Here is a 15,125-nt window from a genome sequence, read left to right as displayed (position 1 = left end):
TGGACCGGCTTACTTTCACCTCTGCATTAAACCCCTGTATGGACACTCTCATTCAGAATTTAAGTGGCCTAAATTTGATTTGGTTTAATTCACTTCTCTTGTGTTGACCAAAAGCATAAATATACTCTTTGTAACCCGAAAAAGGAAGAAGTTACAAAATTAGTATAAAAGCTCCTAGGAAATGTATTTCACTTGTCCACAAACCTTCTGGGATTTAACAATATTAATCCAATTTTAAAGGCCTGACTAAGATTTTCATTTCTTACATGGGAAAATTCCTTCCAGCAGCATCTGTTCTTATCCAAGTTGGAGATTTATCTGGTAGCCTGCTTGTTATCACCAATTGTCACCAGCAGAGCTGTGGCATCTTCTGAGTCCCAGAACATACACTGCTTTATTATATTGTCAGGTTCACGGTTTTGCTTGGAAAAGCAAAGCAGTTTCTACTTAATTTGCAATAAAATCATGTTAGGCTATGTCTGCAATACAGGTGTTCATTTGATCACTGGCACTTTTACTCTTTGTTTCCATTTCATATAGAGAAAGCAGCAGAGAGTCCTGTGGCACCTTATAGACTAACAGAGGTTTTGGAGCATGAGCTTTCGTGGGTGAATACCCACTTCGTCAGATGCATGTAGTGGAAATTTCCAGGGGCAGATATATATATATATATGCTAGCAAGCAAGCTAGAGATAAGAAGGTTAGTTCAATCAGGGAAGATGAGGCCCTGTTCTAGCAGTTGAGGTGTGAAAACCAAGGGAGGAGAAACTGGTTCTGTAGTTGGCAAGCCATTCACAGTCTTTGTTCAATCCTGAGCTGATGGTGTCAAATAGAGAGTAGACACTAACTGGAACCACGTTTCAGAAAACTCCAGTCTGAACTAATCTTGTGAAATCACTGAGTCCATGAATTATGTTACACCTGTAAATACTAAAGAGTATTTTATACTTGATGTTTAATGGACCTAAGTCCAAGCTTTTCAGTTTTAAGATGCTTGATCTTTCCATATCATTACCAGATATACCCAAGACAATAAATGTAGTTTCAGACTTCAGTTGAGTTGGTAGCTTGTTTTCATTTTGGAAAGTCATTTCAGAGGTGTGTGTGCAAATTGTGCAATAATCCAGGGAAAACAGGGAAATCCTTGGGGATGGAAAAAAACAAACATGCTCTTTTGTTACTTTACATTGGTTTTGTTAAATGCTGTTGGGGAACTGCTGAAGTGTATATAAATGAGTAACATAATTCTTTTATCACCTAACTATAAAGAAGACAAAAAAATCCATAAATTCATTGCTTCCTAAATCCTGTTTGATTTTGGCAGCTGGCTCTGATTTTTATCTTTCTGTAGATTATCTGCAGTAAAATGATCAGCATTTAAACTGTAACATAAGTTTTCATATGAACTAGCTCTTGCACTATTTCAGGTCTCTCAGGTAGAATAATACCAATTTATTTATGCCCATTTCTTGGTAACTGTACTTTTCCCATTGACCTTAGTTGTTTTCCTGAAGGATTCATAGGCTGACACTTTCAAAGCAGCATTGGGGATTTGAAGAGTCATTGTCCCTTAATTTTAATGGTGGAATTGAATATTTCATTGGTAACATGCTGGCTGCATAGTGCCTACAACTGCCCTCTCCTGGGCATAATTAGACCTGCTCAAAGTTGTGGATAAAATAATAAGATTTTTTTCATCAAAATTTGCCTGATTTGGAACTTTTGTGAAATTCTGTGCAGTACTTATGCAATAGTGTGCACTGTTGCAATGTTTGTGAAAATTTTGCTGTCTATATTCATATTAAATGTTTATGTTTTGAATGGATATGGTTTGTGTTTAGTCATGTGCTACGTGCTCTTGGTTTTGGTTTCCTGAATGTCTGAATTTAGCACAGATGGGGAAGAGGTTAGTAGAAACAAGAGACTGCATTAGTAGTTTCCTTGAGGGATCTCTTTAAAAAATGCTGCACTATTCTATGGTAATCCTGTAGCCATTGACTTCATATTTCTACTGTCTGCAACATGTTTATTATGCAGGGCCAATTTTTGCCCAATTATACCTGTGCAAATCCAGAGTAACTCTAATGAAGTCAGCACGGTTACTCCAAATTTATACCTGTGTGAACAAGAACAGAGTGTTGTATCATTGTCAGTCCTTTGAGGTCTGGTATATTTGTCTGAAGCATCCATACAAAAAAGAGGAGCAGTACAATAAATACCTGTGGGAAATTTCTGTGGTAGTGAGTGCTGAGTTTATTTCACAGAGAGTGCCATTTTCCTAGAATAAGAATGAAGTTTGATTAAATGAGAGAAATTCTTCCACTGATTTCAAAGGGAAAAGCACTCTCCTTTGAATGCTGTTTTAGGTAAGTTTTGACAGGCGTTTAAAATAGAATATGTTGATATGGCATAAATGTACTTTTGTCTTAAACTGGTCTTATTATTTGCCAAGCAGACAGGGCCTGGGATTTACATGCAAAGATAAATAAGTAACAGCTCATTTTCTGCTACCTCTGTTTCTTGCCCTTTGGTGCCTGGGCTAGGCAGAGAGGAGAGGGAGAGGCTTCTTTCTTCATCGTAACTCTAAAACTTTCACTGACACTTGCTACGGTAGCCAAGTAAATTAGTTTTCGATTGCTCCTCCCTGCTAGATACACTGGATCTGATTCTTCCCTCCCTTACACCAGTTATAAATCAGGATCAACAACGTTAAAGCTAACAGAATTACATTAATGTAAAAGTGGTGTGACAGCAATATTAGGCCTGCTGCCCTTGTTAGATTCCTTGTTGGTTCCACATTAAAGTGAAGGTCTGGTTGCAGCAGTAATAGAAAGAGCAAGATACTTATCTTTCAGATTAGCACCAGGGCTTGTCTACACTGCAGAGCCTTTGCTGGTAGAGCTGTGCCAGCATAGCTAAGCAAAGCACCTTAGTAGAGAGACAGCGTATGTCGGCAAAAGAAGTTCTTCTGCCAGCATAGCTTAACCACCTCCCCAAATGACATTAGCTTTGTGACAAAAGCATCCTTCTGTTTGCATAGTTGAGTCTACAGTGGGGAGTTTTGCAGGCATAGGTATGTCAGCTGGGGGTATGATTCTTTTTTTAATATTCCGAGCCAACACAGCTAGGCAAAACTTTAGTGTAGATGAAGCCTTAGATTATCTGTGGAGTTAGACCACAAAGAGAGGAAACCCCTCCTTTCACCCTCTTTCCCATCCCTGCAAAGCATGTAGAAGGGAAAGGCTCTCACATAAGCACTCATTCTCAGGGTGTACATTATTGTTGTACAAAACATACATCTAACTATCAAATGTAGCAAACAGACAAAAGATTTCAAACCAAACTTCATTGCTACCTAAAAATGTTAACGCTTTCCTCATGGGTATCAATGAGCAAGGAACTCGTTCCATCTCAGTTAATTGAGTTACCTGCCTGGTCAGGGATGATACAAGCTTCTATGGAATCAATTTTGACATATTGTCATAAAATACCACATTAACTTGTTAAAGTAGACACTCCTATTGTTTTCAATACAGGGTTGTAGGTTGCCAAAATTTTGAGTAATCATGGACATTTTCCTTTAATAAGTCCTACGAACGGAAGCATGATAACAGCATTATTTTAGTAGTTAGACATGAAAGAAGACCTCCTACATGTTGGATGTGCCTGGAGAATCCATACAGGAGTCTTCAGAGGTATTGAAAAGCAACTATTTGGAGGCAGTGTGATTCTAGGGCCCATGATGGAATTCTTAGAACAGCCTCATCCATTGGAGACACAAAGACTGACTCTCCCCTGGCACCAGGACTTCAATCCCCTTACTCCTGATTTAAACCGATAAGAAGAGACCCCGGCCTATTTTTTAAAGGAAGTAAATCTTTATTTTTACACTTGAAATATTGAATTCTGGGAGTTTGAGAATCTAAGGGCTTCACCACCCACTACCGGGGTATCAATTTAACTGTGCACTATAATCTTTCACACTAACTGGCCCATGTGGATCCTGCTGGAGTTCACTATAAGTTCCCTAGTGCATGTTACTACAGCACTGTTTGAAAAGGGCCTACATTAATGTGCACTAGGGAACTTTTAATGCATGTCAGCAGGGTCCACATTGGCAGCTTAATGCCTGTGTGCACTCACTAGTGCACATTAGAATGAACACCGCTCTTGTGAGACTAATGCATTGTGTAGACATACCTGACACCAGGCTGGTGTAAAAAAACAAAAAAAAAACATTGATGGAGTGAGGTTGAAGCCTTCTGTCCATTAGAATATTACAGGTAGCACATGCTAGCCAGAGACCTTGATTTATATTATTTACGTGCCGCACAGATAAGAAACAGTGGATCTACAAAGAAGCCAAACACATTTCTAATCTGAGCGTGCATGGAGACCAAATAAGCATTTCAAAACTGTGTCAAATGGTGAAAATGTGGAGTTGATAAGTATGTTGTGTCTTGTGGTGTTTGTGGGTTATGAGTCTGATCCAGCCTCAGAAGAGGACCACAGGATTGCAATCATGAGAGAGTAGCAAGAATGGGATGAGCTTATTTCTCTAACATTTTTGTTCCAGTCATTATGCTGACTTGGGATTAATTTTATGCCACTTTTGGTCCATACAGTATTTGTCATAGAGGAATAAGAGTGGTGTTGTGTCATGTATGCCATTCATCCATATTGCTGTGTTGTTCTTTGACCTTCTCAACATTTTGGAAAATGACTATCCAACTTTTCCATTTACATGTTGATTTGTGGCAAGTTTTTAATATTGCTTTAGATCTAAATGCTGGTATTAACTCTATTTGCAAAGCAGTTCTTCGTTCTCATAGCACCCATGGCAAAGGTTTCTGTAAAAACACCTACAGTCATATAACTCATTGTGCTCACCACATGCCCTCAATAGCTTTTTTTCAACTTTTCTTTGGCACAGTTCAGAGAAGACCAAATCCCCCTCCATTCCTGTAATTACCTGCCCATTCCTCTGTCTCTCTTGGGAGGCTGCAGCATTATTGTTCTATCTGGATGCTGTAACCAGCGAGTGACTGTCCCAACCCCGTGCTATTGGAATTATTATGGAAACAATGGAAAACACTGTTGGGCTCCCAGCGTTGTTGTTGTTTAATATTTATATTGATATAATGTCAAGAGGTCTTAGCCAGGTTGAGGCGCCATTGTGCTAGGCACTGTGAAAACATATAGTAAATAACAGCTTCTTAAATGTGGCCCCTTACAAAGTAGAGGCTAAGTTACTTTATTTGACAGTAAAGTCCTTTCTCTCTCATAGACCAAAGCACTCTGAGTGCCAATAACATGCCCACAAAGTGGGTGTGCTGGTGTAATCAGGAGCTCAAGCCCTTCCATTTCTGTTTTTGCCTTTGAAGTCCAAATGTGAGTGTCTTCGTTAGAATTTGGGGAGTACCTCATCCTCCAATCAATCTACAGATATCATTAGCTTTTCTTTTTACACACACTTTCCTTTTAGCTCAAGACAAACGTCATTCCCTTTTTCCCTGGTCCAGATATAATAAAACATTTGAACATTTCCTCTGCAAGCACCTATTCTAAAAGATCCTTTAAAACCCAGAAGTAGGGTTATTCTCAAAAACACTTAAACCACTTAGGATCCAAATCCCATTGAAAATCAGTCAGTGGGACTTTGGCTTCTAAATATTTTATGTCCTTTTAAGGTGCTGTTGAAAATTTTACACACAGTTACTAAGGAAGTGTTACTGCTTTCCCCTCCAGGTTTGCACTGCAGTCATTAATCATGCTTTTGTCTTCATTTAATGATGTGACTAACAGCATTTCTGAGGCATGCCTTGGCATGTTGATTAGGCAGTCCCTCTCAGCCCATTTGTCCAAGACCCACTCTCTCATACTTATGCCACAGGCTAGTGGGGCTCATGCTCGTGCTCTAAATGTAGCTGTGTAGACAGTGCTTTGAAGTGCAGCTCTGGCTGGAGCTCAGTGCTGATCTTCACTATGGGAAGATCAACACTGCTTCAAAAGATGCAGAAGGGATCAATTTAGTGGGTCTAGTGAAGACTCACTAAATCAATGGCAGAGTGCTCTCCCGTCAACCCTGCTACTCCAATTCCCCAAGAAGATTAAAGGAAGTCAACCAGAGAGTGTCTCCCATCAATACAGCACAGTGAAGACACCGGGGGAAGCCAGTCTAAGCTATGTCAACTCCAGCTACATTATTCACATAACTGAAGTAGCGTAACTTAGGTCAACTTACGCCCATAGTGAAGACAAGCCCTGAGGCTCTGACACCTGGAAAGGGAAGTAGAAGTGCAACTTCAAATGCTGTCTACACAGCTATGTTTAGAGCACTAGTGTGAGCCCCACTAACCTGAGTCTGTTGACTTGGGCTGGGAGGCTCGGTTCTGTGGGCTGTGTAGACAGACTCAGATATATGGTTGAAATACGCTCTGCAGCTTGTGATTTGCAGATGATTGTTGTTTGCCTTTGCTTTACTGTAATATCTAAACATTAAAGCAAATTAGCTATGCTGTGTGAGTGTTTAGCAAGATGTAAGGTAATACCTGCAACACTGGTTTGGAGAAAATGGAGCCTCTAGATTTTTTTAATGAGCACATGTCCTTAGGACTAACGTTATTTCTCAAACAAGTGTATAATACTAAAATTGCAAATTTTGAAGCTTAACAGATGTGATTTTTTTTCATTACCTAAAACTATTACTGAACAAAATTATTCCTCTTTTATGATTTCATATGAGGTAATGCCATTTAGTTTGTTGTAACAAAGCTCTTGGCATGGTGTAGAAACTAAACCGAAACTTGGGGCACCAGATGAAATCTTGGCCCTACTGAAATCATGTATAGAACTCCTCTTGACTTCGACAGGGCCAGGATTTCACCCACCATCTGTACAGGCAAACCATCATCATCATAATGCTTAGTATAAAGAGGGACAATTATAAACTTCGATGATTTAAAGATTCCAGGATAATCTGGAAGACTTTATTTAGTGTCAGGAAGGTGGTAGTTTCATTTACTTGTGCAAAACTATCATCATATATGGAATATTAAAAAAATTAAGTCCATGTGAAAGAAATCTTTTGTTTTCTTACAGTTATCTTTTCCTAGAGAGCTTCTTGGCGCTCTCTGTGAGTATCTTCTTGTTATGCCTGTCTTAGTTCAACTGGCTCATTCAGAGATAGTGTTATGACAAGGATTTGGAATGGAGAAACAGTCTGGACTAAATCCAGCTTTGCAGTAATTACAAGCAGATTGTTGCTAAAGGCATTTTGTCTACGTGTTACTTAAGCTTACACAAATCTGTGACTACTGGTGCAAGTTTAGCAGGCATAGCTAGAAATCATTTATGCTGAGGTAAGTTTCTCTTTCTCCATCCTCCCACATCAGCTACTGAAATTAAGCAATGTGGATGTCACAGAGAAAGAGAGATTGCAAAATTCTTCTTTGCTGAAGAAAAATATAAAGTAGGGAAGGGGGAATCAAGCCCCCCAAAGCTGCATCTTGCATATCTGAATGTATTCATTACAACATCTGTTCATCTCTTCTACCTGCAGGGTCCCAAAGGCTATCCAGGGCCACCAGGTCCACGAGGCGAGCAAGTGAGTGGTGAAGGCACTGTAACAGTTGATACCCATTGTACAAAGCATGTTAAGTACAATTAAAGATAATGGCTTTAAATGCTTATATCAGATAATTTCTTTCAATTACTGACTGGTTGAAGAAATACTCAATAGATTTCGTTCTTGACTAGATACTTAGTTGTCATGGAGATGAGTATGGTTTAAGGGCCTAGATAAAACATAATAGACCAACTTGTTTTCTCCAGCAAGTCTGGTGGCATGGAAGAAGTGTGTTGTGTAATCTTTTAGGAGGCAATTCAGACTCTTTCAAAACCTTACCACTGCGACTTGACAATGCATGCTTAATCTCTGGATGGGGAGATGGGAAGGGACTGTGTGTTGCTTTCTTAAAGTATCCTTCATGTGAGTGTTAGAGGTAGACACTTGTTACTCCTCCCTTCTAGAGATAAGGGCAAGGGGCCATGGTTGTCAACTCTCATAATCTTGGAACAGGAGTCAAGTTTTCCTCTTTTGTATGCAGTACTGAATGCACTGTCAATGCTGAATGAATAACCATGACCTAATGATAGTAGTGACCAGAGGAGCAGTCAAAAACAAAAAATATAAGAATAGATTTTAACTGTCCAAAACTTTAACTGAGCTGTACTCCAAGAAACCAAATGAAGTGAGGGCAATTGTTATAGTTCAGTCCCTCAGCTTCTGTCATCTTTCTGCAAGAGAATTAATTATCAGAGTTGTTCAGAAGAACAGCATTGTTAACTGCAGGACCTGAGAACCAAAGTAGGAGCTTGTGAAAAGTGATTAACTAATAATGAAAACAAGAAGGTAAATTGTGTGTGTGTGTGTGAGAGAGAGAGAGAGAGAGAGAGAGAGACTGACATCAGAGGAATAATTTTGGCACTAAATATGCAAGTGTGTGAATTCTCTTGAATATAATCTGATACATTAGACCTCAATGTGAAATTACTATTTGCCCAGCAATATTAAAGACTGTCTGACCTCATCTCAACATACTCCAACTATGGTTATAAGTAATATTATTCATAGTCTGTTATATTATTTTCAAGATATTTAAAACTCATTTATAAAAATTTGGGAAAATACTTTTGTTCCGCAGCCTGTTCTTACTGCTGCTATTTTAAGGACTGTAACAATAAGATATGTAATTGTAGAGGATGGCCCAGAAAGAGTCAGGACAATGATAATCATTTTGCATGTCAGTAGCTACAGATTTTGTGAAGTTCAAAGTATCCACTTGTTGGCTGGAATTTCCATAAACCTCTACAACAAAGAAAAAAGTTACTGTAAATATATCAAATGTGGAATTAGTTGAGAGTGAAGCACAACTGGGAATGCAAGCAAGGTTTTAAAAAGAACAAAGAGTAAATTAAAATGATTTGTTGCTCTTTGGGTTTTTTGTCATGATCTGCACTTGGAATTTTTGGGACCTATTCAGCCCAAAATATCCATAGGTCTCTGAAGTGTTTCAAGGTTTAGGAGATCCTGGTTCCATGGCAGACCAACCCATTCAGGAAATAATCAATCTCCCATATATCCCCAGAGGATGAAAGAAATCATGGAAAGCAGAACCGTCTTGGAGGCACGGCACTTGCACAAAATAACTTTTGCTTCCCACATTCATGGCTTCTGATGCCTGGGATTATTCTTCCTCACTCAAACCAGCTGCATGTCACTCATGGAGAAAGTTCTGATTTTGCATTAGTATGACTCCCACATGTGACAATGGATGGACAGGTTGGACAATCTCTAAGCCTGCCCTATGGACTTGGTTTGTTTAAACATAAAATTAGCTAACTAGAGAGCCAGAGGTGGAGAGAAAGATGGTGACATTCTACCTTCTTACCTCCTTCCCATTCCAAATCTTAGTACTGGCTTTTGAGGAGAAGCTGATCATTGGAGAATCCCAAGTGGATTCACTTCCTCCAGCACCTGTGCCATGATTTTCTTCTCTCTTAATATTTTTGGCCAGTGGCACCTCTTGTTTTTCTTCTTGGTTGATATCAAGAATGGACCTCCTAAGGGCCCTGCAGTCCAGAAATGTTGGGCCAAATCAGCTTCTCTATCAGATAAATTGCAGGAGTGGGTCAGGAAAACTACATGAATTTCTCCAGACGTAGGTTAGTCTAGACTGACTGATACTGCCATGAATACCAGTCCTGGAGACCAGGCCTAGATGCCCAGCTCCCTGGCATTGCAAAGTTAAAATTGGTCAAGATGGTAACTCCTGGTTTATTGTTAATTATTAGTTTTTATTTATGAAAGACATTTTAAATGTTTCAAAGGTTTCTTATTCTCTGTAACGTGATGTAATGACTGGGAAATTGTTGATATCAGAGAGCCTGTCTCTCTCTTGGCAACATCTTGAACTGGTTCATTTGTTTGAAACTTTTTAGTGAACTTACTATTCCCTGAATTGAAAGACTAACAGGATGTGATACAGGTCCAGTGTCACCACTCAGCTAATGAAGTGCACTCCCATCCTAACTATTTTCACCACATCTCATCTATTTCTGGACCTTGCTTGAGTAAAGGTTGCTCACCAAACAGGTGTCCAGTTCTTCAACAATGAACTTTACCACCTGGCACCCAAGAATTTGCCCATTCCAGAAAAGTAGAATTTTCTTAAAATAAATAATCAAATACACAGAATTATTAGAGGGCGGGGGATTTGATTAGGGAGGGAAGAGGGGGAAACAGAAGAGTTTACTGTACCCATTATCAATGCACTGTTAGTCTAACCTTATCCTAGCATACGCACATTGAGACCAATATAAGGAAATTCAGCTATACAAGGACATTCAGATTCATCTTACATTTGTTCCATAGAAGTGTAAATCTTAATAATACGGCCAAGGTCAGCGTCAGCTTGGGTTATCTGCACCATAAATACCTGTCCCCTGAGGGCATCTCCCATTGTGCATACCTGATTTTGCCAAACATTGTCTAAGGGTTTTCCGTCATGAATCAGTGGTTTTTCCCTTGTACTTCACTTAATTTTGGACTAATTCCCTCCCTCTCCCTCCATCCTAAATGCTTTTGCAGTGTGTGCACCATTGCTCAGGAAGTAATCGTGGCGATTTTAATTATATATAAAAAGTGGGGTTTATGGGCTTCCTATGCAACTTACACAAGAAACAGTCTTGTGTTAGGAGAAAGCTGTTTCATACACTAAACTTTCATACACTAAACCTGATTACATTTTTTTCACTTTCAATTTAGGGAATTCCAGGAATGGCTGGCAATGCTGGTTCACTTGGTTACCCTGGCAGGCAGGTGCAGTAACTATACTATAGAATTACATGTTTTCCTGTTATTAGCACCTTTTCAGTACTATACATTAGTTCAAAATATGTTTCCCTTTCTCTCTTTGGGGTTAATTTTCAAAGTGAGGCCTAGTGTACGTGGCCTGTTCGTCAGCAAGGAGTGTTTTGACAAACTGATCTACCGCACAAGGATTGTCTGCTATCGTGTAGCATTAATGATGTAATTTCTGAAAGTACCATATCTAAATCTGCTGACAGTGCTGATGGCATCACTGTGTTGGCTGACATTGTATCACTAATACTCGAAACAACCCTCCTTTCAGAGGCACCATACACGGAAGTAATGTGGCACATTGTGCCCTTAGTACTGGACCCTGAGTGAGTGAGACACAGTAGTTCTGTATCCCTCTAGTGCATATATACCTTGTTACCAAATTACAGGATGTATAAGCCCTATTCACCACTTTGAAAACCTTCATTGCTCTCTGTCTGTTTCAACCTTTTGGCATTCAATGTTCAGAAGAAACAGGAAGCATTCTGCTACTTATTTGCCTACACTTACTTTTTTTTGCTGCTGAAACTTTTTCTTTACCTTTTATGTGGGGAAAGAGTATGTTAAAGGGCTTTTTCCATTCAGTTCATTGAGAGAGAGAACCAGTGAAAACATCAAATGCTATCAGTGCAGGTCATTTGTAATAGTGATTGTTTGTATACCTGGGACAGATAGATAATGCACCAACTGCATATACTGAACTAAGAGGAAATGTCAGTCACTTTTCCTAACATTCAAACTACATGAGCCAAATTCAGTCCTTGTATTCATCAACTGACTTCAATGGAGTCCTGCCTGCTTGAGGGGCTGAATTTGACCCATGTTCTCTAAACTATTTCAACATTTTACTAGACCAATTTTACAGTGGCTATATATTAAAAAGCATTATTAAATAGTTTATATAGTGACTGGATGACAACATGCCAACATTTAAAAATACAAAATGCTTTGAGTATTTGAAATAAACTTATTGTTCTAATGTTGGCTAGAAAATTACTGGAACTGCATTCCAGTATAAAAGTTTATGAAAAGTTCCATGAAGTTATTTTAATGCCAAGTTCACAATTGGGTAGAAGATTTCAACTGGATTGGGAAGAACTTTCCAAAAAGAAATAACTTTAATATAAAGGAAGTTGCAATCTCTGTCTAGAGGTTCACATAGCACCCATCATGAAAAGTGCATTGCCAGTTTGGAAATTAACAATTATTGTGATAATTCTTTTAAATCTAGTATTTCCATTTATTTTAAATGAAGTAAAAGTTGTGCCTTTTCTTACTAGGGTTTAGCTGGACCAGAAGGTAACCCAGGTCCTAAAGGTGTAAGAGTAAGTAACATTTGAAAGCATTACGGCATGCATGACTGTATTTTTATACATATAGTATGCTTGAGAAACTTCATTGAATTGTCAGTTGCACAGCCACTGAATCACTCTGTCTATTGCAGAACTGGTTAATGACAAACTGTATTTCATTAAAAATTTGAGGATTTATTTCCTTTTTATGCCTACAAGCAGTATAGATTAATCTCATCTTGCTGCTCTTCCTTTGCTTGGAACATATACAGACATGAAAAGAAAGAAAAAGAACCTTGGAGAGTGTGGGGGCGGAGCAAAGAGGGGAAGTGGAGGGGAAGAGGCCGTTTCCTGCCTGAAGCATTATTTCTGTAATAGAAGCTGTCAGGAGTGAAGGCCGATCTGGCATTTGTAATCTTCAACTGTGACAGAGGTTGATGGAAGGAAACAATCTTGTCATGTAAAGAATATGAGAGTCACCTTCTGCTAGATCCTAAAATATTTCAGCTGAGCCCTTTTAAAAATTTAAGCTTTGCCTGGATCATTTTTGAGTAAAGTTTCAAGGAGAAAAGTGAAAAAAAAGTTTTTATTTTTCACACATATACACCTATATATGTAAAAACCATCAGATTTTATTTCTTTCAAGGTCACTGCCCTCAACAAATCATCAGATTTGGATCACATGGGAATATAATGTTAACTCTGTATCGTAACGTGAGATTTGTAATTGCTTTACACTAGAAAGTTCTCAGGTTTTTGATTCCACCCTCATCCTTACACAACTCCATTATCGTACAGGTTGCTGTGAAGTACCTCACCCATGTACTTATTCGTGACACTGATACTGACTTGAGCTCTTTATACATTCCATGGGTGGCATATCTGAGCCCACTTATCCACTGAGGCTTTAAAAATACCTGCACCCCAACTTGGATCTATGCTGGTTATGTGATATGTATGTATCTTGTGATCCTTGTAACTGATACCTGTAATCCCCCATAACTCAAGCTGGATCCCAGATGTACAGTACTTTCCCTCTTAACTTGTGTATATTTAATCTTAAACATTAACTTTAATATTTTTTTTAATCTGTACTTTGTGATGCTGTCAAGCTTCTGTTACAACTTCTCCATCATGTTCCTGAATCTGTCCACTTCTGCCTTTTTATTGCAGATATTTAATGCCTTCATCTGCAACAGTTTTTTGAAATGTCTCTAAGTTTTGCTCTTCTTAAATTCAGCTTTCATTATATGATGGGAGAGTTGATTCCTCTGCTTGTAAGGATCTTGTGTCCCAAAAAATATTGCACCCACATGGTTCTCAGTCCTCAGACATTTGCTTCTTTTTCTCTTCCCCAAAGTTCTTTATAAACCTGTAGCCTACTCCTTCTCCTGTTATACAAGAGAAAGGTGGTCACAATCTTTTCCACTAAGTGGCCCACAAGCTTCTTTTTATTTCATATGACTTGTTCTGTCATTGCTCAAAAAATGACTCATACTAACAATCTCAGAATGTCATGTTTCAAAAGGGTGTCTCCTACATAATCCTTTCCGCCAGATGTTGCCTGTAATCTTGACCCAGAAACATGTTTTTGTGCCATTGACCCATGCAGTTATGTCAATATAATTTGAGCTCTTAAGGTTAGAACACACTCCTATGATAGCTCTGGATCCTGCTTATTGAAGGGTTTTAAGACAATTCCCGGAAAGAAAAGAGAGCTGCATTTTTCCCTAATGTGTGGGGTACCAAGAAGAGTATTGTCCTTCCTAAGGTCCTCAAAAGATGGGTTAAGATATTTCATTAAATTCAAAGGACTGTAGAGATAAGTGTGAAAACACTATTTTTTTTTTCAGTAACTAGATGCTGCACCTGCCTTTGCGCATTCTCTCTCGGAGCCTCTATATGTAGAATCACTTCATTGTACTTTTGTTTATGCCAATTTGCAGTTGAATTTGTATGTGTCTGTCATGTATGCACAGCCATGAAAATGTGAAACTGAGCTTTGGAAGCAATATCATGGAATATAGCACATACAAACCATTGAAGGTTTGAGAGGAGGTTTAAATTTCTCAGGACATAGTGTTGGTTTTCAAATCTCAAGAGCCAGGAATTTAAATGATTACTACATTTTAGGAGGTGGATTTTGTTAAGAGTAATTTTAAAAAAATACATTTTCCCAGGATAGCTTCCTGTACATGGAACTTTATTTTCCCTCCTAATACAATCCTCCCTTTACCAGTTTCATGTTGAAGGAAATGGGCTGACCAAGGACATAAGTGTGACTTCCTTCAAGTCACCTTATATTCTGAATTGCACGTATCCCATTCAAACCCAACAGTGGAGTAATCACCAATGACAATGTCATTGTCTAGTAGAAGAAAACTGCACCTGTGTTTTGCTCAACAGAGAATTATAACAGCTCTTATGAGTGAGAAACATTTACTGCCCTTTATAACTTTTAATTGCATTTCATATTATGATTTTTTTTATTTAACTAGACTTTGTGGGGCGTCTGCTGACCTCCACTATATTGATGAAAAGTAGAATTGCTTCCTAATTCAGTCACAGAAGGCAAAATTTTCAAAAACTCCCAAGTGCTATTTTCATGTGAGAAGTTCTTCAGTTTAATGTTTTCACTTTCTTAACTTTATTTTTATTCATTTAACTGGAAGTGAATTGGATATTTTGAGAACAGTGGTTAGCATGTGTCCTATCGCAATAGTTACTACTCTGACTACTGTATTGATCATATGTTCTAAAATTCAGTTATTTCTACCGTACCATTTTAAAAACTGAACACAGTGGTATTTAGCAGTGGATTTTCAGATTTTGATGCAACATAAGGAAGTTACTTCTCAGGGTATATCTATACTGCAGCTGGAAAGTGTAATTTCCAGTTTGAGGAGACA

At 38.5% G+C, this 15,125-nt stretch overlaps 1 protein-coding gene across 1 annotated transcript in view; it reads left to right on the top strand.

Moving 5' to 3' along the window:
* COL24A1 (collagen type XXIV alpha 1 chain) overlaps positions 1–15,125 on the top strand; it is a 240,624-nt gene that overhangs the window by 67,495 nt on the left and 158,004 nt on the right. The window contains exons 8-10 of the mRNA XM_032779279.2: positions 7,562–7,606; positions 10,829–10,882; positions 12,205–12,249. Coding sequence (XP_032635170.1) covers positions 7,562–7,606; positions 10,829–10,882; positions 12,205–12,249 — 144 coding nt within the window. The remainder of the gene's footprint in view (positions 1–7,561; positions 7,607–10,828; positions 10,883–12,204; positions 12,250–15,125) is intronic.

The sequence above is a fragment of the Chelonoidis abingdonii genome, chromosome 7 (genome assembly GCF_003597395.2).
Source record: "Chelonoidis abingdonii isolate Lonesome George chromosome 7, CheloAbing_2.0, whole genome shotgun sequence".
NCBI lineage: Eukaryota > Metazoa > Chordata > Testudines > Testudinidae > Chelonoidis > Chelonoidis abingdonii.
This window is presented reverse-complemented; position numbering and strand designations above follow the sequence as displayed.